The following is a 23,224-nucleotide window of genomic DNA, read 5'->3' on the forward strand; positions in this document are numbered from 1 at the left end:
GCAGGACGGTACTGCTGCCATCTCGGCTCACTGCAACCTCCCTGCCTGATTCTCCTGCCTCAGCCTGCCGAGTGCCTGCGATTGCAGGCGCGCGCCACCACACCTGACTGGTTTTCGTATTTTTTTGGTGGAGACGGGGTTTTGCTGTGTTGGCCGGGCTGGTCTCCAGCTCCTAACCGCGAGTGATCCACCAGCCTCGGCCTCCCGAGGTGCCGGGATTGCAGACGGAGTCTTGTTCACTCAGTGCTCAATGGTGCCCAGGCTGGAGTGCAGTGATGTGATCTCAGCTCGCTACAACCTCCACCTCCCAGCCGCCTGCCTTGGCCTCCCAAAGTGCCGAGATTGCAGCCTCTGCCCGGCCACCACCCCGTCTGGGAAGTGAGGAGCGTCTCTGCCTGGCCGCCCATCGTCTGGGATGTGAGGAGCCCCTCTGCCTGGCTGCCCAGTCTGGAAAGTGAGGAGCGTCTCTGCCCGGCCGCCACCCCATCTAGGAAGTGAGGAGCACCTCTTCCCGGCCGCCATCCCATCCAGGAAGTGAGGAGCGTCTCTGCCTGGCCGCCCATTGTCTGAGATGTGGGGAGCGCCTCTGCCCCGCCGCCCCGTCTGGAATGTGAGGAGCGCCTCTGCCCGGCCGCGACCCCGTCTGGGAGGTGAGGAGCGTCTCTGCCCGGCCGCCCCGTCTGAGAAGAGAGGAGACCCTCTGCCTGGCAACCGCCCCGTCTGAGAAGTGAGGAGCCCCTCCGCCTGGCAGCCGCCCCGTCTGAGAAGTGAGGAGCCCCTCCACCCGGCAGCCACCCCGTCCAGGAGGGAGGTGGGGGTCAGCCCCCGCCAGGCCAGCTGCCCCGTCCGGGAGGGAGGTGGGGGGGGTCAGCCCCCCACCCGGCCAGCCACCCCGTCCGGGAGGTGAGGGGCGCCTCTGCCCGGCCGCCCCTGCTGGGAAGTGAGGAGCCCCTCCGCCCGGCCACCACCCCATCTGGGAGGCGTGCCCAGCAGCTCATTGAGAACGGGCCATGATGACAGTGGCGGTTTTGTGCAATGGAAAGGGGGGAAAGGTGGGGAAAAGACTGAGAAATTGGATGGTTGCCGTGTCTGTGTAGAAAGAAGTAGACATGGGAGACTTTTCATTTTGTTCTGTACTAAGAAAAATTCTTCTGCCTTGGGATCCTATTGATCTGTGACCTTACCCCCAACCCTGTGCTCTCTGAAACATGTGCTGTGTCCACTCAGGGTTAAATGGATTAAGGGCGGTGCAAGATGTGCTTTGTTAAACAGATGCTTGAAGGCAGCATGCTCATCACCACTCCCTAATCTCAAGTACCCAGGGACACAAACACTGCGGAAGGCCGCAGGGTCCTCTGCCTAGGAAAACCAGAGACCTTTGTTCACTTGTTTATCCGCTGACCTTCCCTCCACTATTGTCCTATGACCCTGCCAAATCCCCCTCTGTGAGAAACACCCAAGAATGATCAATTAAAAAAAAAAAAAATTTGCAAAGTCCTAGGTGCCTGATCAGCCAAAGGCACTCGTTCATTCCTCCGTGACCCTGAGCATGAGCTGCGGGGCCCTAACACTGAACCATAAACCCACAGGCAAACCCAATCCTACAAGAATCCCTAAAGTGCCCTCTTTCTCATGCCAATGCTACAAGAAAAGAGCATCAATAATGTTCTCATTGATACAAACAATGCTCAAAGCTATCTCCATGACAATATTTACCCTCATCCACTCTCCAGGAAGTGATTAAGGAACAGCAGGTGCCAGTGAGGAAGATACTAGACACCCCTGGGAAGTGGGTGCTGGTGGCAGTGGGAGCACCTGGTGCGGCCTGGGCAGCCCCAACCCTCCAGAACCCCACAGCGGGGCGTGCAGGTTAATAACTACCATGAGTTCTGATTCTTTCAGATACTGGGTAAAAACCTTCAACTCAATGAAGAGCTCCAGGAAACAAAACAGGGAGAACATCACTATGCACATGCAGACACGACAGTCCACAGAGAACCCTCAGCATAGCGAACAGACTTCTTAAAAATGCGAACACCACAGGCTCCTGACCACATCCTGTGTATCTGTGATGAGCCTGTGGCCACACCGAGCACTGCCCATGGTGTCCTCCAGTCCTCCTGCGGTCTGAGGATGGGGAGTGGGTCCCTGGATTTCCATGAGGCAAGGGAGCTGGGGTCCACTCTTGTCTGACCTGACTTGCTTTCCCTCTATTCCCCACCAAGAGGCTGTCTCTACCCAGTAAACAGATACAAATCAGTTGTCAAACACAAAAATTACACGAATGCAACTACTGTGATCCTCTGTTCTTTTAGTCCAATAACTGGTGACAGGTTTGGAGCATCTAGAGAGGTGAAAGGGAGTGGACAGCCCGGGGCTCCACAGCTTTTCCCCAGCACAGAGAATGATCCCACCTGGCCACGGCAGAAGCCAGTATGCAGTGTGCTCACAGAGGAGTATATTAATTGCAGCCAAATCAACAATTGAGTGCCCAAATCTCCACCTTGTGTGCCAAATGGATCTCCACAATCTGCTGGTCAATCCTCCACAATGTGGGCCTTTACACCCCTGCCCCACCCTGTGAAGGCAGCTCTGCCCAGCAAGTGCTCCTCGTGTGAAAGCTGCCATGATATCTTCAGCAGTCGAGGGTGGGAGTAGATCATCAACAACCCACCTGCCCAAATTTAAATTGGGGGGAGGCAAAACTCCACCCCCAAACCCTGTAAGGACATGATACTAAAACCCAGTCCCCACAGACATGAGTTATCAGACATGCTTAAGTTACTTGCAGGGCACAGTTACCCTCTCAACCTGGAGGAAACCTCAGACACCATCCCTTCCCAGGGCTGGAACCCGCACCCAGGACAGCGGGGCTTCCACATGAAAGTGGGAGGTTTGGGGGCTGCCAGGAGCTCCAGCTTTGGCTGCTGCTTTGCTCTCTCTGGGGCTGCCTCTATTTGTGTCAGGTAAACACAGCTTTCTAAGGAAGACCTGACTTGGTGGCATTAAAGAACCTGGACACACACAAGCTCAACCCTGTGAGGACATGGGTCCAAAAGCAGGAACTCGTCTTATGATGTTTCCTGCAGGGTTTGAGACTCGGTGTGACCCTTCCCAGTCTCATCTAAAATTCAGCTCGATTGACTACTTTTCCACTACACACTTTTCTGGAGCACGTCTTTGCACAGCAAGGTGTGAGGGAATGCCGTTTCTGCTACTTTGCACCACGCCCTTTAAGTTGCTACTGGCTGACATTTTCAAATGCCAAACTCCAAACAGCCAGTTCTTTCTAGCCTCCTTTGATGCTACTGGAGAATTCACCCAGAGAGGCCACCCTTGGGACAATGGCAGTGCCCAAAAATGGACAGAGAGGCACAGCTGCTGCCTACTCTCTGTGGGTTTTCCTTACACGCTCATCAGATCCCAACCTGCCTCTCATCTCCTGAGGACAAAGGATTAATGATTCTCTAATTGGGTGTTACAAGTGCATCCCTCCACAAGACCTCAGTAGGTCACTGTGCCACTGGGCCATGGGCAAGTGGAAGAGGCTGCCTGGCCACTCACACATTCTCACCACCTCCTGGGTCTGACCTCTCCTCCTCACCACCTCTGATGGAGCAGCCCCATCCCGATCTGCAGCTTTGCCCATTGATTAGGGATTGGGCGTGATTTCCCACATCAGCACTGGGTGCAGTGATGGCGCTCAGAACAGCCTGCCTGGGATGGAATCCTGGTACCACTGCTCACTGCCTCTCTGACCTGGGTGGGGCTGACTGCATCCTCTGTGCCTCAGCTTTATTACTGGTGAGAGCAGAATGACAGTGCCCACCTCACAGGGTGGATAGAGTTTTACGTGAAGTAACATTTTTAAGGCACCGAGCACAGTGCCAGACATGTGGTAGGCACAAGGTCAGTACTTGCTAAATAAATGAGTTAATTTGCTCCCACCTTTTCTATTTTGGATTCTACATAGTAAGGCATTCGCCTAGCTCAGGGCAGAGGATCACCTATCTGTATGTTGCCAAACACCATCCTGCTCTCAGCAAATACCAAGATATTAGACCCTTTCAAAGCAACATCTTTGAAGCAATGCAGAATAGAGTTTCTCCAATTGTACAAAGAATAAAACTAAGACAATCAGACCCTCTCAGAATGTCAAACAAAGAGTCAGGTATGTTAGGAAAGTGACTAGGTCTAGGGCTCTCCCTGGCCTCAGGGATGATCCCATAGGATCGCCATTTTCATTGACTACACAGACATCAAGAAAAATCTCATCTCTCTCCTTCTCTCTCTGCCTCTCCTCTCTCTCTCTCATCATCTATCTACATTCAGGTTAAATCTCAGGTTCAATGGAAGGATAAAAGACAGTAACAAAATGGAATGATTACCTTAAAATCAAGAGAGCAGGGGTGGAGGGGGTTATGAGAGCAGGCCTTTCAGGTTTCTCTCCCCTTCCTCCGCGACATCATTTTTACCTCTAACGTCTTTACCTCTGTTCCCCCAAATGCCTTTTAAGTGCTCATAAGGTAGAGGTAAATGTTATTTTTTTTGTATTTGTTGTGGTCTCTGATTTTAAACTTAATAGAATTATTATACTTCTTTAAAAATATTTTCCAAATGTGTACAGACTTCAAAAAATTTTTTTGAGTCAGTGACTTCAATTAGAAAAAAACTGGTTTTCTTTTGTAGGTGGTTCTTTTTGAAATCTTAGCAGAGCCCTAGACAAGAAACGGACAGCCTGTGCCAATACCCGTCCTAGTGCAGAGGGGCCACTGCCCCTCAGAAAGTAGGCAACAGCAAAAGATTGCTTGGGGAACACACAATGTCAGAGAAGCCAAGTCCTACTTCCATTTCCATCAGACCCTGGCCAATTAATGAATTACCCTTCTCTAATTGAGGGGACTTCGATCTACATTACAAGCCAGCTGTCCTACCAGATCCTCAGACCCCATTCAGTGTGGAAATGGACTGAAAAATACTCTGTGATGAGGCTGCCAAGGGCCGTTCTTGAGCCGCTGACACAAATCATTCCTACAGTCCCCCTGTTCATGCCACCCCACCAGTGAGACCTCGGGCTCATTCTTAGGACCGCGTACTCATCGAGTATCCCTGACATCTAGCAGAGCTAGTGGCATGCACCATAGCAAGGGATTGCAAACTTTAACACGCAATCTGAACCTTCAGGGCTTGCTGAAATACAGATTGCTGGGCTCCTCCCCAGCATTTCTACTCAGGTCTGGGGAAGGGCTGGGAATCTGCATTTCTAACAAGTTCTCAAGTGAGGCCATTGTTGCTGGTCTGGAACCCCACTTTGAGAATTGCTAGACTCTAAGTACCCAGGACGTGCACACTTAGTATGTATGTGTTAAGTAAATAGGTAACTCAGTGCCAAGTTTACAAATCACTTTAAAGTAGCTGTAGCTACTTCCCAACACAATGTTAAAACAAATTTAATTTGCATGAACTGTCAAATCTTAAACTGGTCCAGAGTGGCCTAGTTTCTTGTGTGGGACCAAGGCCACTCTGTGGCCCTAAGCTCTGGATGAGGCAGGCTCTGGTATAACAGAGTCAAGTCCTGGGAGAGAGAGTCCAGTCTGACAGCTTAATATGGGTCCTCTACAGCAGCGGTCCCCAACCCCCTGCCACAGACGAGGACCAGTCAATGGTGTGTTAGAAGCCAGGTCGCACAGCAGGTGAGCAGTGAACAAGCAAGCATTTCCCCCTGAGCTCCATCTCCTGTCCAACCGCAGTGGCATTCGATTCTCATAGGAGAGTCAACCCTATTGTGAACTGTGTATGCGCTCCTTATGAGAACCTAGTGATACACATAATGCGCTTGAATCATCCCGAAGCCATCCCCAGCCTGGTCTGTGGAAAAACTGTCTTCCACAAAACCAGTCCCTGATGCCAAAAAGCTTGTGGCCCACTGCACTACAGGCAGTTCGTGCTGACAAGGCCCTACACAAAGGGACACATCAGCAGAACACAAAAAGGGTCAATGTGGAGACAGGTGACCTGAGGAAGCCCAGAACCAGGGAAGTCTAGGTGTGAGGCTGAGGTCTCTGTAAGGATGCAGTTTCTGAGAGGCCTGGGTCCCGGGCCTGTCAACTGAGGTGAGTAGGGGCCTACCTCGCAGATGCAAATCAGAAGCCACATCGCCGGAAACAGAACCCATGACTAACAACAGAGCCACAGTGAGGAGGATGGTGTCAGACCTCAGAGAGCTGGCCAAGCCCTCACAAACCCACACACCTCCTGGGGCCAAGCAGCTGCTACCAGTCTGTGAGGGCTCTCATGATGTGAATTTAGGGAGGGGGGGGGGGTTGCTGCTAACTGGAAAGGGAATGCCTTCTATAAAGGCATCCGCATTTCAAAACTGTTAAAAGACAATGCTGGCTGTGGGCACGGTGGCTAACGCCTGTAATCCCAGCACTTTGGGAGGCCGAGGCAGGCAGATCACTTGAGGTCAGGAGTTCCAGACTAGCCTGGCCAACATGGTGAAACCCCGTCTCTACTAAAAATGCAAATATTAGCTGGACGTGGTGGCACGCACCTGCAATCCCAGCTACTCGGGAGGCTGAGGCAAGAGAATCACTTGAACCTCGGAGGCAGAGGTTGCAGTGAGTCGAGATTGTGCCGCCACTGCACTCTAGCCTGGGCAACAGAACAAGACTTCATCTATTAAAAATAAATAAATAAATAAATAAATAAATAAATAAATAAATAAAGACAATGCTGGTTGTGTCCTTTGACATGGAGAGAGGTGATGTGCAGAGTCTGGGAACCTGGGAAAACCACCAGTTACCCTGTCCAGATGGGATGTGTTACCTGGACAGGTGTGAACAGGCAATCTCAGACATGGAGTGCATTCTGGTTGGCTTCAGCCTTGAAGGAATCCCTTTGCTGACCACAGTAACTGTGACCTTTCTTAATTCTGATCTCCTCATTTTTTGGCCTACATCTTGGAGGTCACCTTACTTCATAATCTAGAGCCTTCTGTGTCCAGATTATAAGCAAGTTAGTTGTTTTCTATGTGATTGTCACTCAGCAGATCAATCAACATGTACCCTGGGGGCCCCTGACATAGCCCAGTTACCCTTAAAATCATCTGTTAGTGTTGGGCTTAAAAATGCATGTCAATTTTGTATGCTACTTTTCATATAAAACTATTTTTCCTGTGTTTGAAGAAAATTAATACTGCGATGCAACAGCTTCCTCATTGCTTGCCTAGCGCTGTTCCCAGTGGCACACGCAGTCTTGTTTGAGATCGGTGGAGCTGCAGGGAGGCCTACAGGATACTCTTCAGTACAGGCCATACCAGTGTCCAGGCCAACATATCTCCTGCTTCTCAGCCTAGCTTCAAGCAATATTGAATGCCCTGCTTCTCACATAAACCGGCATTTTGCAAGTGTTATTTTTTTTTCTACTTGCTGAGGAGTCTTCTTCACAGTGCCTCACGAAAGTTAGCAATAAACTCAGTATATATTTTGACCCATGAATAAATAAGCGTGATCACATGCTTTAATCCATCAAGATCTCACACCATGAGACCTCCCTTATGTATAACTGGTATAACACCAATGTCAAAAACACCAACAGCACCTTCTGTGAACGTTTAGGAAGAATGTGTCCACCTTTTGTGAAGATAAGCAGTTCATAGTTTATAGCCAGCTCCTTAACCTTGTCACTTCCCCACAAAAAAGATTTTCGTAAAGAAAACATATTAGAAATCGGATGTTAATAGCGTTCTGCAAATCACAGTGGGCTTTTCGGCATGTTTTTGTTTTTTTCAGCTTTGTTTGGATTAAGCCCACACAAATAAAGCCTTAATGAGGCAGAAACATCACAGGGAGGTTGGGAAGGCGGGCATTAGAAATGATGAGTGAAGATCCAGATGATCATACCCACTGAACATACCAAGACTCACTTCTAGCTCAGGTTACCAAAGTGGGCTCTGGCTCACAGGAATTTACTCTATTGTAATGGGTAGTCTTCGAATAGAAGCATAATCACACCAAGGTGCACCTGACTTTTAACCTTGTGACTTTTGGAACAGCCTTCTTGGGGCCTACTCAACAGTGCATGGCAGCAAAGCTGTCCTCTCGAAAGTTACTTCCTTCAGCCTCTGGGGCCAGGACCTCACATCCAAGAGTGCAAGGCCAAGGCCATGACCTTTCAGAGGCTGCACATGTGCTCCATCAATACCTTCACAGGACAGAGAGGGATGAGGGTCCCTCCCAGCCTCCCTTCCCTTGCACCTGAGAACAGCTGAGCCCTCTACAGAAGGAACATGGAGACCCAACACCTGCTGCTGCAAGAGTCCTGTGCTGTTTCACACAGACAGGGACCTAAAACTCCCTGCACAGGTCTAAGCTTGTCTGTTGTAAAGGGGATGCAATGGCCTGTAAAGGCAGAATCACAGGACTGAATATGAGGCAGATTTCCTCTCTTTTGCAAAAGGAAGGCTTGCCTTCTTCTGCCCTAGCCCTTGGCCTTGAACACCAGCTTGGACGCAAGGCACTGACCATATCATAATGACACAGCCTAGCACACTAAATACCTGACACCCTTTTGTAAAGGGCTCTTTGAAGATCTTTTCTTTTTTTTGACGGAGTCTCACTCTGTTGCCCAGGCCGGAGTGCACAGGCACAATCTCAGCTCATTGTAACCTCTGCCTCCCAGGTTCAAGTGATTCTCCTGCCTCAACTTTCCGAGTAGCTGGGATTACAGGCAAGCACCACCACACCCAGCTAATCTTCTTTACTTTTAGTAGAGACAGGTTGGCCAGGCTGGTCTCAAACTCCTGACCTCAGGTGATCCGCCCACCTCAGCCTCTCAAAGTGCTGGGATTACAGGCATGAGCCACTGCACCTGACCGAAAGATCTTCTGTTCTTGTGCCTCAATTAAAGTGATGGGATCGTGGCCTCTGTCCAGCAGCTGTGTGGGGTGCTGGTAATACCATCCTCAAGGTAGGCCAGAACATTTCCCCTATGAACGGCTCAGAGCACCAATTCTCATGTCTTAATCTGTAAGAACAGACTTCAACTTTTATTTATGTTTCTTAATTCAAGGGAAGCTTAAAAAAAAAAATTCACTGATTTTCCATATGGGATTATCAGCATCCAATTACTAATGTGTTTCCTTTGTGGAATCTTTCATGTCAGGAAATAACACAGTTAAGGGGCTGACTATAAATTACAAACTCCTTGCTTACCCTATGAAAAGGTTGCATGTTCTTTACTAAACCCACTTTTTAAGACAGAAGAGAAACCACAATGATAAAAAACAAGTAGATCTATTTTAAGCAAGGGTCAGGAATTTAACTGCAGCCCACTCTTATATTAATAAAGAGCATAACATAAAACCAATTCCCAAAGCAAGGAGCTACTGCATCCGCAATAGTTATCCCACCAAAGACCCACTGGAGGCAGCTCACAGCTGCTGCTATAACTCACTGATGCTTCAGGAAACCATGAGAAGGGATAATAATTCACTACTTAAGAAAGATAACATTATTTTAATACTCCATCTCTAAGGCTGCACCTATTCTCAGTCACTACATTACAAAACTTCATGGTGGCAACCTCTACTTTATAAGGGAAATAAAAGAAATGAAAGCATTCTTTTAAAATAATATTTTTACTTTTAGAATGCGCATTCTATTCTTTCCTTGTGCATTTGTAAAACTGGATCCATGGACTGCAGAACTAAGACATGATCCACAATGCCATTTTCTTTTCTTTTTCTTTCTTTTTTTTTTTTTTTTTTGAGATGGAGTTTCTCTCTTGTTGCCCAGGCTGTAATGCAATGGCGTGATCTCGGCTCACCACAATCTCCATCTCCCGGGTTCAAGTGATTCTCCTGCCTCAGCCTCCCGAGTAGCTGGGATTACAGGCATGCGCCACCACGCCTGGCTAATTTTTTGTATTTTTATTAGAGACGGGGTTTCACCATGTTGGCCAGGCTGGTCTCAAACTCCTGACATCAGGTGATCCACCTACCTCAGCCTCCCAAAGTGCTGGGATTACAGGCGTGAGCCACCACGCCTGGCCCACAATGCCATTTTCTAAACAAAATATGTACCTAGGAATTGGGCTAAAATATAAGAATGGCGAGTAAACCCTAATATACCCACTGAGAAAATTTCATGCATATACTAAAGTGTTTTTTAAAACTATAATAATGCGACTAATTTCTTACGTTACAAAGTTATATAGGAAAAGTGTACTTTGGCCTACGACTACTTTATAAAACAAAGAAACTCACAGAAACTCCTGTCACTCCACTGTGCATGAACCCTGGGGGGAAAGCCTATCGAACTGCCGCAAGAGATAGTGGCTTCCGGTGGACCAGGCTTTGAGCCCAGGCACCTCCCACCTTGATCCACTGTAGACAGTTAATTGCGCCTGAGCCCTCCTGCTATGATCACAGCCACAGGACCCCCACTGAGGAGCAACCTCCCATTCTAGCCCAGTGGCACCACACTGGAGAGCAGGCTGGCCTCACCTGGTGCAGCTGAAATACTGTATCCCATGACTCAACAGTTCCAATCCTAGGTATATTCCGAGGCCTCGAGCAATGCTCCCCAAATTTTTATTCACTTATCTCATAAAATACTTTTGAAAAACGTATGCACCCCTTTGCCAATTAGACTGTCACCTGGAATTTTGATTATAAACTGGTTAATTTGATAAAGTAACAAAATAGTTGCAAAGGATTAGGTAATTTCAACTATAAATACTGGTATTTTAAAATAAAATGCTTACATCACTTTTTAAAAGGCATCTGTGAGAATAAAAACACCCAGAGTGATTTAATTTTCATCATTATCCATTAAAATTACTCAAGCAAACTGCTTCATAAGAATAAAACATTTTATATCATTTCTTTTTTTCTGGAGATGAAGTTTCACTCTTGTTGCCCAGGCTGGAGTGCAATGGCACAATCTCGGTTCACTGCAACCTCTGTCTCCTGGGTTCAAGCAATTATCCTGCCTCAGCCTCCCAAGTAGCTGGGACTACAGGCATGCACCTCTATGCCTGGCTAATTATTTTGCATTTTTAGTAGAAATGGGGTTTCACCATTTTGGCCAGGCTGGTCTCATACTTCTGACCTCAAGTGATTCGCCTGCCTCAGCCTCCCAAAGTGATGGGACTACAGGCCACCATGCCCAGCCCATTTTATATCATTTCTTATTCTCCTTGTTTTCTTATAAATGCTGCTTCAATTCACTGCTGCATCAGAATCATACAAATATGTATGAATGCTTGAAAGTTTTTGTAATTAATCATTCTATCATACTTCTCTTCAGTAAAATGTATAAATTATAGTTAACTTTTTTCTGTGACTTTGTTAGTTTTTTTATTATACATTGGGTTATCACTAAAAGTATCAGTAAGAATAGCACAAAACTATTTAAACAATAAAATTATGATTATTTTGATCACTGTCAAACATAAAATGTGCAAATCTATTGGTCACAAACTCAAAATGCTATGATGAAGGAGGCTTTGCCAATGTTTCAGCCGCACCTTTTGTGAGTGAAGTGCAGTGAGACACTCAGCCACGGGCAGATCAGTCCTGAGAAGAGTGCATGTGGGAACTGAGGGTCTCAAATTCAAGCCCTTAAATTGGAAATTCATGATTGGGTTGGTTTATTCCTTCATCTAAACCTGAAATATTTTCACTTTAGAAAGTTGATTGCCAGTTGTACACACACCTCCACATACTGCTGCAAGTAGGTGTGGGAATGGTTAATTTAGGAGGGTGCCCTCCTGGCTGCGTCCCTTCAGAGCTGAGGATACCTGAGGCACACTGTGGCTGCTGTCCCACCCAGGGGTGTAGGTCACTGCTGTACCTGCCCTCATTTCTGAGCCTGCCTCCTCATAGGAGGCAGCCCTGGAGCCCCAGCTCTCCTAAGCATCTGGTGAGCCATCATGGCTGGATCAATTAGCATAAGCCCACCCCAGGTAAGACAGACAGTTCAGGCTGCTCTAAGTAGTCACTAAGCCCGATTTATATCCATGAGGTCCCTGAGGTCAGACCTGATGAGGAGGAAAATGCAATACATCAACATCCGCCTTTCCATTCTCCCCGCTATACTCGCAAAGTGAGTACAGCGACTCCTCCTGCAGCACCGGCTCTCACCTCCCGTTGAGCACGCTCCTCTTCTCCAGCCCGCTAGGCAGGACCACGGTGACGTCCATGGTGCTGGCCCTCAGCGCCTCCTTCATGCGAACCAAGTTCTGCTGCGACCCGAGGGCCCCGTCGTGGGGGGGCTTCTGGTCACTGTGCACATGCAGAGTGGCAGCCTTTCCAGGAGGTGGGGGAGCACGAGCCTTCATCTTCCTCCTTAAAAACAACAACACAAAGGCACAGAGTCAGTGGCAATGTTCCTACCTGCCTCGGAATAATTCGTTCTTACACATACTCAGGTCTGTCTTCAGGAGCACCTTCCAAGTGCCACAGCCTATTTAAAATCAATGTCCCCCAAACAAGTAAAAACTAATAAAGTAAACAAAATAGAGAAAGGGTTATTGAAAGGAAGCATTCCCGGAAAGAAACACCTTAAAAACGTGCTTGCTGTCAGGGAGGTACACAAGCCTGTTTTCACAGGATCTGGTCAAGGGGAGGGTGGGTGCAGCAGGGTTTGGCCCGACCCTTTCTGAATTGTCACAGGGATGACACATCACAAGAATTAATGATCACAATGAATCAGGTGGGCTCACTAACACATGTGACACTCTATTAAATCTTGCCCCAGCTCCAAATCTATGGCCAGTTCTGAGGATCTGGAGTCCACGGATCCATGATCTCGAGGATGTGTTGTGCTAAATTAGCCAGAAAGTCGATCACACCACCACCTGTCCACACGGCCACCGTGGACAGATGCGGCTGTTTGGCAGGGAAAGGATGCGGGTGATGGTAAAGGGATTACTAACGCATAACCCCCTTTGCCTTTGTTTTCACCTCATTTCAGACTGTGCTTCAAATGCTCAATTCACCTCGTGGGGGATTTCTAAACACCTGATGAGTCACCCACACTGAGGAACATTTTCTGTTAACATTTATTTTAGGTTCAGGGGTCCACGTGCAGGTAAATTGCGTGTCACCAGGGTTAGGTGTACAGATTATTCCATCACCCAGGCAGTGACTACAGTACCCAACAGGCGGTTTTTCAATCCTCACCCTCCTCCCACCTTCCGCCCTCAAGTAGGCCCTGGTTCTGATGAACATTTTTGGAAATTCTTGTTTCCTCCAGATTAGCCAGGGAAAGCAACTGGCCTTGTTTTATACAGGTACCTTATTTTATATATAGAATACATATATATGTGTGTATATATATGTATGTACATATTTTGATTTAAGAACCTTACTTTATATAGGCCCTGGTATTTTATTGTCATCATAGCAGGTCGAGTACTTACTCGATACTTAACATCCACTAGGACCTATGCTAATAATAACCTTACCAAGTTTACCTTATTGAGAGATCTGTGGCTCACCTAAAGGCATACAATTATCCGGTGCCTGCACAGACATGGAACTCAGACCTGGCTGACTCCAGAGGGTTTGCTCCCACTGCCTCCCTCCCGCTCTGGCCATACCCTAGTTAGAGGGTCCACAGAGAGGCAGTGAGAGCCTCAGCACACCTTCACCTCTGCTCAGAGTGGTCTTCCAAAGGCATTTGGCATGAGGGATCAGAGACACAGGAATTCCTTTCCTAGAAATTTACTCTAAACAATCCCACAAGACAGCATTGTGGGAGGCTCAAAGATGGTCATCACAACATAAATTCTAATGGCAAACAAATAACCCAACCATACATTAATAAATTAACACATCAAACAAATAATCTAATCATGCATCAATGAAAGACAATGTCAATAAATTATGTTATACCAGAACTAGGCAAACATATCCTAAAAGTATATTGTTTTATGTGCAAAAATGCTCAATACAGGCTTTTTAAAATAATAAGTTTCAGAATATTATTTGTTTAGGAAAATTCTATTTTTAAAGAGAGGTCTACATTAATTATAGCAATGGATCATAAAGCAGTTTAGAAAGATAAAGAATTGGCAAAAATGACCTTGGGTGATGGGTAGTATGACATATGTTTTGCTATTTTTATTTCTACACATTTCCTAATTGTTCCATAGTTATCACTTGTATATGTATTACTTACAAAATGAAAGAGGTCATTTAAAACGACAGCAAAAGTGATGAGATGAGGCTGTAAACTTACTGACATTCATGTCACTGGTTAATGTAAAGTTACGCACATTCATGTCATTAAAATAACATTCAGGGGCCAGGTGTGGTGGCTCATGCCTGTAATCCCAGCATTTATGGGAGGCCAAGGCGGCCAGACTGCCTGACTCAGGAGCTCAAGTCCAGCCTGGCCAACACGGTGAAATTCTGTCTCTACTAAAAATACAAAACATTAGCCAGGCGTGGTGGCAGATGCCTGTAATCCCAGCCAGTTGGGAGTCTCAGGCAGGAGAATCACTTGAACCTGGGAAGCAGAGGTTGCAGTGAGCCGAGATCGCACCACTGCACCCCAGCCTGGGCAACAAGAGTGAAACTCCGTCTCAAAAATAATAATAATAATAATAAAATAACATTCAGATCTCATCCTCTGCTATAAGTAGGTATAAATTCTCTTTTTCTTATTAAAAGGCTTATACTTACAATATTTATAATTTTTGTTATATCTTTATCCATTATATACTTCTTTCAATTTATAGAAATAAAAATAAAATAGTCAACATATATGGCACCATTGTAAGGACTAAATATTTATTCAATTCCTCAGTATACCACTTTAAGGAGGTATTATTGATATTCCTATTTTATAGCTGAAAGTGTGAGCACACCTTCCCAATGTCACAGAGAGGTAAAACTGACAAACTGAAGACAATTTGGTTTCAAAGCCTGAAATTTTAACCACTATGTTATTCAGTCACTATTAGAAAGAACAGATTCCATACCATTTCAGAGATGGAAAAAATCAAGACAGAGAGAAACAGCTTATGGATTCTTTCATTAACCACCCTTTGGTCTAGGGGTAGAGGCCCAGGCTCGGAGACATTAGCATTACCTCCCAAAGGTGTTTTCAGGAAAAAAAAAAAAAAGTGTTTTTCATTTTTAGGAAAAGAGTATCTTTTCCAATTTAGCTGGCTTGGACTCCTTTAGAACTCACCAGTTCAAATAGGAAGCAGCATTTATTCATTTAGCCGGCACCACAATGGGAGTGAGAGGCTGGAGAGAGTCGGGAGAGGTTTTGACTGCCCCACACTTATCCCCAACAAATAATCTGTCCCCAGCTACCCAGAGGCACCCTTGTAATAGAATTTTATCCACCCTCCCTCCCCACGTCCAGTGTCAACACCCTGGTCCAAGCCCTCATCTCTACAGCACACACAAAGGTGGAGTCACGTGAATCACATACGGTGTGTACTCCACCCTTCCCTCCACAGTGTGACTAGGAGCAGCCTGCGAAGGCTGTTGTCTTCTCAGGCCTGACTTTGCTCGGGGCACCCACTGCTTACACGCCTGGCAGGGCCCACTGGCTGTGGCCTAAGCTGCAACCAGCAGGCTGCAAGGGCGGCAGGGAGGTTTGTTTGCCCAGCAGAGTGCTGTGAGCATTAGTGTGTACATGCATGTGTGTGTGCCTGCGTGTGCACGTGTACACATTAAAGTTAGCCAACATTTAAAAAATTGTAATATGTCACACTAACAAAATGAATTTTGGGCTGCTTTTGGGGAAAAAAGGTTTGATGATGCCTGGACATCTTCACAGTAAAAAACGGCTGTGTGTTTCCATCTGGACCTATTGACCGCTGGACCTGTTGGCTCAGTGACGTCACACATCTGTGCCCTGTAGGGCTATAAACTCACATCCAAACTTCCAGAGAGTCTGAAGATCTCCACCAGTCCTAGACCTGAACCATTCTTCAATATCCTCCACTCTTCTGGCAATTGGCCTACAGCTCCAGTTTCCAGGAAACCAACCAGTCCCCCAACTGCCTTGGCCTCACTGTACTCTCTGCCACACTTGTTCTGCTCTCAAAGACATGGCTCAAAACTATGTCGTCAGAGAACCCATTTCTGGGTGCTCCAGGCCTGGGCACACACATAGCTGAGATCAGTGATACCTACATTGGCTGCACTGTGGCTGGAAGCACTTGGGGAGCTTAAAATATGCCCAGGTCCTATCATAGACCAATTAAATCTGAATACCAATTCAATTATTATTTAACAATTCTAGAAGGCAGCAAGGACATTTGTATTCTCAATATGTAGCATAATGTAGTTCATATTTGTGGGTGCAGACATCTACCACATAACAATGCTTCAGTCACTGACGGACCACATATATAAAGGTAGTCCCCTAAGACTGTAATACCTTTCCTATGGTTAGATATGTTGAGACATACAAATGCTTACTATTGTGTTACACTTGCCTACAGTGTTCAGCAGAGTAACATGCTGCACAGGTTTGCAGCCCGGGAACAATAGGCTACAGCATACAGCTAGGTGTGTAGTAGGCTGTACCATGTAGGTATGTGCTGGGTACATTCTGTGATGTTCACCCAAGGATGAAGTCCCTTAAGGATACATTTCTCAGAGTGCGCCCCTATCATTAAGCTATGTATGACCGTACTTAAAAATGCTTATTGATGATGATGATATTGACACTGCTGAAAATTATACATAGTTCCTGCTTACAAGAAACACTGCGTACTTATAAAAGCCTGAGATAGGAATGAAAAAGAGATTGCAGAATAATAAATGTTCCAAACGAGCCAAGCTTTCTGAGGGAGAAAAAACCTGTGTGGACCTCATTAGTGGAGTGTCCACCCTAACACCCTAGCTGAGGTGGCCTTGAACAGTCTTAAAGATGAGCAGAAATTTCATATATGAGAAAAAGAGACAAAGCCTGGGGCAGGAGGAGAAGTCCCCAAAGAGAAAAAGGAAAAAAAAAAAATGCTGTACTGCACATCACAGGAGAAGACGCTAAAACAGCATGCCCGGGCTAGGGACAACTGACAGACAGCACACCACGGTGTCTGGGTTTTTTATTTTATTATTATTTTTTCTTTTTTTGAGATGGAGTCTCACTCTATTGCCCAGGTTGGACTGCAATGGCGCAATCTTGGCTCACTGTAACCTCCGCCTCCCAGGTTCAAGTGATTCTCCTGTCTCAGCCTCCCAAGTAGCTGGGATTACAGGCATACCCGGCTACCAAATTTGCCACCATACCCGGCTAATTTGGTATTTTTAGTAGAGATGGGGTTTCACCATGTTGGTCAGGCTACTCCTGACCTCAGGTGATCCGCCTGCATGTGGATGGCCTGTGCGTGTGGGTGACCTGTGCGTGTGGGCGGCCCGTGCATGCGGGGGCGGCCCGTGCATGTGGGCAGGCTGTGAGTGTGGGTGGACTGTGTGTGTGGATGGCCTGTGCACGTGGATGGCCTGCACAGGTTTAGACCAGGCTTGTTCCCCACTGTCTGTTTCGTGCTTTCAGTGTGGCTTCTGTTAAACGCAAGCACCATCCTGCAGCTAACACAGTCACAGCACAAAACAGAAAACGCCTGGCTTCCTCTGCCTGTGAGTGGCTCAGCCTGGGAAAGAATGGCTGCTATTTACGTGGGGACTCCACATCTGTACTCGGTTGTGAAAAGTCATTAGCTTACCAAGCAGGGGATGCCTTTCTCAAACATCTGTGCAGATGTCATGTGGTTGAGTCTGAGACTCAGGTGCATGTGGCAGTTTAAAAAGAGTAGGCCTTCTGCACAAGTCTAAAGAGGCCATCAGAGCTGGGACCTTGCCCGGCTCCTGCTGGGCACACCCATGGCAGGTGCTCCCGGCTGGCAGTGCACACAGGCTGGGTAATCCAGCTTTCCTTCCTCTCACCCCCTCCAGTAGGAGGCAGGGCAGGTCCTTGGGACTCAGCAGGGAATGAATCACAGCACACACAACTCAAGCTTCCTTTGATCCATTCAGGTTGAAAAACCTGGGTGTGCCCTGGCAGGAACTGTTTATAAAATGAAAAAGTATACATATGAAAACATTTCTGCCATTTCCAAGGTCATCAACCATAGCTCTAAATGATTTTAGCTTAAAACCATCACACATTTACTAAGTTTCAGGATGACGCTTGTTAATTCCCACATCAGCTGGAAGCTCCCAGCTGGGTTTTTATTCTGAGAGCTCTTCAACATGCAGCAGAAGGCTTGAAATCCACTCACTGAAAGTCAGAGGGTCTTAGGTGACATGGTGCAGTGAATGCGAATCGCAGGTGTGGGGCCCAGGTAGCTGAATTAAAACCTAACTCTATAGGTGACAGCCACTGCCCAGCCAGGCTGGTCAGGCTGAGGTAGACAGGGACTGCATGCTGAAAAGGGAAAATTCATGCGTCTCTGTACCTTCTCAGACCCTGAGTTCAAAAGCACTATGCTTTACATCTTCCATCTTTCCAGTTGGAAATGTCATCTGTGGACGTGAAGGTATAACAATTTCTTACTGTCCAAGAAAAGTGGACTGGGAAATCCACAGTGATGCTGAGGCCAGCTGACCTGAATGGCACCTCTACACCATGGGTGCCTCTTTACCATGTTGGCTACTCTGGCTGACTGCTGGCAAACCGCATGTGCTTAAAGGGAATTTCAGAGAGAAACCAGGCACACCCGGCTCTCCTGGCTAAGAGAGTCTGTTTATGCTGCAGGCAGAAGGGAGCTGCCATTCTCTCTCCATGAGATTCTTCAGCAATAGGATGTTTGCTTCATCCTGTTTACAAGCGGTACATAAGCTGCGTCTGGTTTGTGTCTGGCTATTTATTTGCAGCCACAGTTGTAGACTTCCCTCTACCAAGGGAAGAGGAACCATGACTTTCTTGTTCATCACTGGTAAGTGAAGTGCTGGGCCCAGGGAAGGAATTCGGTCACCACTGCGTTGAGTGAGTGAGTGAGTGAGTGAGTGAGTGAGTGAGTGAGTAAGTGAGTGAGTAAGTGAGTGAGTAAGTGAGTGAGTAAGTGAGTGAGTAAGTGAGTGAGTGAGGGAGTGAGTTGGGATTCAGCTGCCAAGTCAGTGCCCAGTTTTCTCAGCAATAATAAAAAGTCAGAAAGATGTCCAGAAACAAATGCCCAGAAGACAGCTGAGTGCTACCGCAGCCTGCAGAACTGGTTACCAAAGAGGGGAATGAGGAATCCTCGCATCCTGTACCAGCTCCCACATCCCTGAGTCCAACACTAATCTGATTTAAGCCCTCATTTTCTAAACATGCCATGATCCAGCCACCATGCCACACTGTGTATGTTCAATACCCCTGGCAACTTCATATGCAAGTGTATTCTCCCCATTTTACAGACAGGGTGGCTGAGTATCCAACCAGTTAAGTAACCTTCTCACAATCACACAGCTGGAAAAGACTGGAATTCTAGCCCAGGTCTTTCTGAGCCTAGGACACCACCTACACACTTTGCACCGCCTCCAGCCTTAATTACTTCTTGAAAACAAGCACCGGGGTTCCTGGCAGACTGATGCTAGGATGTTTGGACTCCTTGACACATACTAGAACGCTGGTGCCCTGCAGTGCCGGCTGATGAGCGGTGAGGTTAGAGAATACTCTTCAGTGAAGGTTTCCAGCACACAGTTGTAGAGACACCCCCTTTACTCTGATGTGGGGTCTGGACAAGCCTTATTTGCAAACTGAGTTGGGCCTCCAAGAACTTCCTTCAGTGCTCAAGGTTCCACGAGGCTCAGATGGACGCATGGGGACTGTGTTCAACTGCCTCAGGAGACAGAGGAAGACTGGAGTCACAGGGAGATGGAAGGACGTGCCCCGGCATGACATGAAGTAGGTGGCAGAGCTGGAACAGGCCCCAGATTAGTCTCAAGCATCCCTGAATACACCTTTAGGGTCAGGTACTTCTTTGAGTATCTGATGAAGGCCATGGACCTTCTTCCAGGCAAGATGCACTCCAGCCTGCTTGCCACCAGCCAGGAGCACCTGCTATGGGTGTGCCCAGCAGGAGCTGGAAAAGATCCCAGCTCTGATGACTTCCTTAGACTTGTGCAGAGACCCTGCTCTTTTTAAACTGCCACATGCCCCTGAGTCTCAGACTCCTAAGCCTCTTCCTTGTACATTATTTCTGCAAACCACCCTGATGACCAGGGACTCCAGTTTAAGAATCCATGTAATACCTTTTCTTGGAGCTCAGCACCTCCCAAGCTCAGGGCAATGTTCCTGTGAAGACAAGAATTCCTTCTAATAGAGGAGAAGAGCTATCAGAGGAAAATCCCATCAAAGCTTTCCCTACTGTCTTGGCCCCTGCAAACAAAACGGAAAGCCGGAAAAACAGTCAACAGAAGATCCAGATAAGTAAGGGCTGAAATATGTGTCTATGAAACAATCACACTGCAGCCCACAGAATTGTGGCATAAAAACAATAAATATCACACTGGTGCAATAAGCCAGGGAGAAACGACTATACCCATCAAAACGCCACATTTCAGGGCACACAAAGGCACTGTCTGTTGAAAGTCTGCCCCAGGACACTCCACAGCTGCACACCATCCACCACATCCTCGTTACATGCTCTAGAGCTGGAAAAACATCAGGTCAAATCCAGCCACGACGTGGCCAGGCTGTGCATCTCCCCCAGATAAGCTCCTGTAATCTGTAGGCCTCAGTTTCCCAAAGAGCTGAACAGAGAGAGATTTCAGCTTTTATCAGCTGAGTAAATGGGAGGATTAAATGAGATGACCCCTGTAAAGTTTCTGGTATGGCACCGAGACACAGGTAGCACTCAATGACTGGTGGTAATTACAAATTTTTTTACTATTATTATTAGCACGCTTACTCTTTTGGATTAAAAAAAAAAAGAAGCAGGCCTCTTGTCTCTGCGAGGGTAGAGTAGAAGCTGGCTCCTCAAAATGCCTAATAAAAGCTCATTTATGCAGCAAATGCATTCATAACTGCCTAAGAAATCCTACACAATAGAATTTCACAGTTTTGACCTGGGGGTGGGGGAAGCTTTCAGTAACTCAACATAAAAAGATTAGCTTTCTAGATAGGATTCTGTAAGACATAATAACAAAACATATCCATAACACTCACCAAACTAAACTCCAGGGCCTGTAGATATGGGAACACTGATATCTCACAACACATCAAGTAAATATTCAAAGAGGAACATTTGAGAGCCCAGTCCCACAGCTATTACTCAACTCCCAGCAAGTGAAGAAAGAGCCTGTCGGTGAGGATCACTTAACTATCGGCAAATACTCCATGCTCATGCTGAGCAGAGCAACCCCTGCTCCAAGTTTCAGATAAAACCCTGAGTTACTACATTGTTCAATATTATAGAAAAAGGATATCTCCTTCAAAAAAAAAAAAAGCAGTGCTAGTTTACTGAAGTTTGAACATTCTTAACAAATGAAATGGAATAGATCAGAGAAAACTTACTGATTCCCAAACCACCAGGCAATGTTTGCATACATCCCAAGCTGTCCCCTGCCCTTGCCTGGAGTGGGTTTGCTTTGCCCCCTAAAAGGAGCGCAAAGGGCTTTCTACCGCACAGCCAACGCTGTTCCAGGAGCTAACGGACAGAAACCGCTCCTTGGGCTTCCCTGGACGAGGAGTGCAGAGTGAAGCAGTGCCCTGAGAACTAGCAGAGGCATCCGATCCAATTCAGCTAGTGACTTATTCATAAATGTGCCACCCAATGCAGCTTTTCCCCGAGCAAGCCTGCAGTGCCGGCGCCTGTACTCCCGGCAACGGAAATCTCAAGTCATTTTGCAGAAAGACAGTGAGTGAATTGTCTTGGTTCACTTGTTCACAAACCCTCCAAGCCTGGAAAATGAGAATGAGACCGCGAGAGTTGTGAGGGAGGAAGGGCTGAGCTCGCCTTTCATCGGGATGCCTGGCAGCAACCTTACTTCCTTTTCCCAAGGTGCATTCGTCCACCACCTTCTTGGAGTTTTCCAGGGCAGGCAGCCCAGGTGATCCCTTCAGGAGAAAGCCTAATTATTCCCGGAGAGCCAAGTCAGCTCTGTACCTTAGCTGACCAACCTCGGCATTTGCTGAATTTGTATAAAGCAATTCTTGCCACCTCTCAGGCATGATTTAGTACATTCTTTTCCTAAAGGAGTTTTGATTTTTTTCTTCTCTTATCCCCCAAAACTATGCAACCAGAAGCTCACTGCTTTCTTGCAGCCAGTCTCTATGTGGCAGTATGGATTTTCAAGCTTGAAAGCCGTATTTGGTTTCTGCCAACCATTGTCCCAGGACTACAAAGACACGGCCAAACTGCTCAATATGTGCAGATGGATACACCGTGAGCTTGACGGGCTCCCAGCTCCTGTCCAAGCAAGGGCCCGAAGGTCCCTGCAAGGGCACAGTAGGTTTGGGGATGGAGGGATCTGGTCATGCCTCTAGATCACACCCCTACCTTTAGCCCCTGCTACCTTATCTGTGCAGGCTGCAGTATCACCTGAATTTAACCGTGTCCCTGACTGGCAGACCCCAGAGCTCTGGTTGACCTCGCTCCCCCACCAGGGAGGAGGCATGGCCAGGCCAGCACAGCCCTGAGAAGCAAGGAGTGTGCCCCCAGCTGCCCCCATCAGACACACACCTCCTCCAAGCTTCTCTCCTACGTGGACACCACACCTGCAGCACACTGCCACCTCGCTGCCACAACCTGAGGAGACTGTACCAGTCTGCTGGTTTCTAGGCCTAACAACACCCAATGAAGAGCTCTCCGGGGCACCACTGCCTCTCCTGCCTCTCCATTTCAGTCACGGCTTCATTATGTGCCAAGGTTTCTACCTCATTGTCATCTCTGTCTCTTCTTCCTCCCAAGGCCAAAGACTGCCAAGCTGATTCCAGCTCTGCCAAGGCTCAAACCCAGCCCCTCCTTTACCCCGTTCCTGCTCCACTGTTGCTCCTTTCCCCACACATGGGATTCTATCTGACTTCCTGCTGGCCCCTTCCCACCACCCCTGCTCCACTGCTGCTCGGGGCATTGTCTTCTCTCCCCCAGACTCTTACAGTGGACTCTGAAGGAATCTCCTGCATCACCTGCCTCCCCTTCTTGAGTCCCAATTCCACACACTGAAGATGAATATTCCTCAAGGACGGCTCCATCTGGCCATTCTTCCTAATGCAAACACGTTAGTGGTCCCTCTGCCCACTGGGTGAAGCCCAAACTCCTC

General features: G+C 47.4%; 1 protein-coding gene across 18 annotated transcripts in view; it reads right to left on the minus strand.

The window, feature by feature from the left end:
- COBL (cordon-bleu WH2 repeat protein) overlaps nt 1-23,224 on the minus strand; it is a 299,997-nt gene that overhangs the window by 190,811 nt on the left and 85,962 nt on the right. For all 18 annotated transcript variants that reach the window (XM_003318428.7, XM_519099.8, XM_003318429.7 and 15 more), the window contains exon 2: nt 12,149-12,352. In XM_003318428.7, coding sequence (XP_003318476.2) covers nt 12,149-12,352 — 204 coding nt within the window. The remainder of the gene's footprint in view (nt 1-12,148; nt 12,353-23,224) is intronic.

This window comes from Pan troglodytes, chromosome 6, assembly GCF_028858775.2.
Source record: "Pan troglodytes isolate AG18354 chromosome 6, NHGRI_mPanTro3-v2.0_pri, whole genome shotgun sequence".
Classification (NCBI taxonomy): domain Eukaryota; kingdom Metazoa; phylum Chordata; class Mammalia; order Primates; family Hominidae; genus Pan; species Pan troglodytes.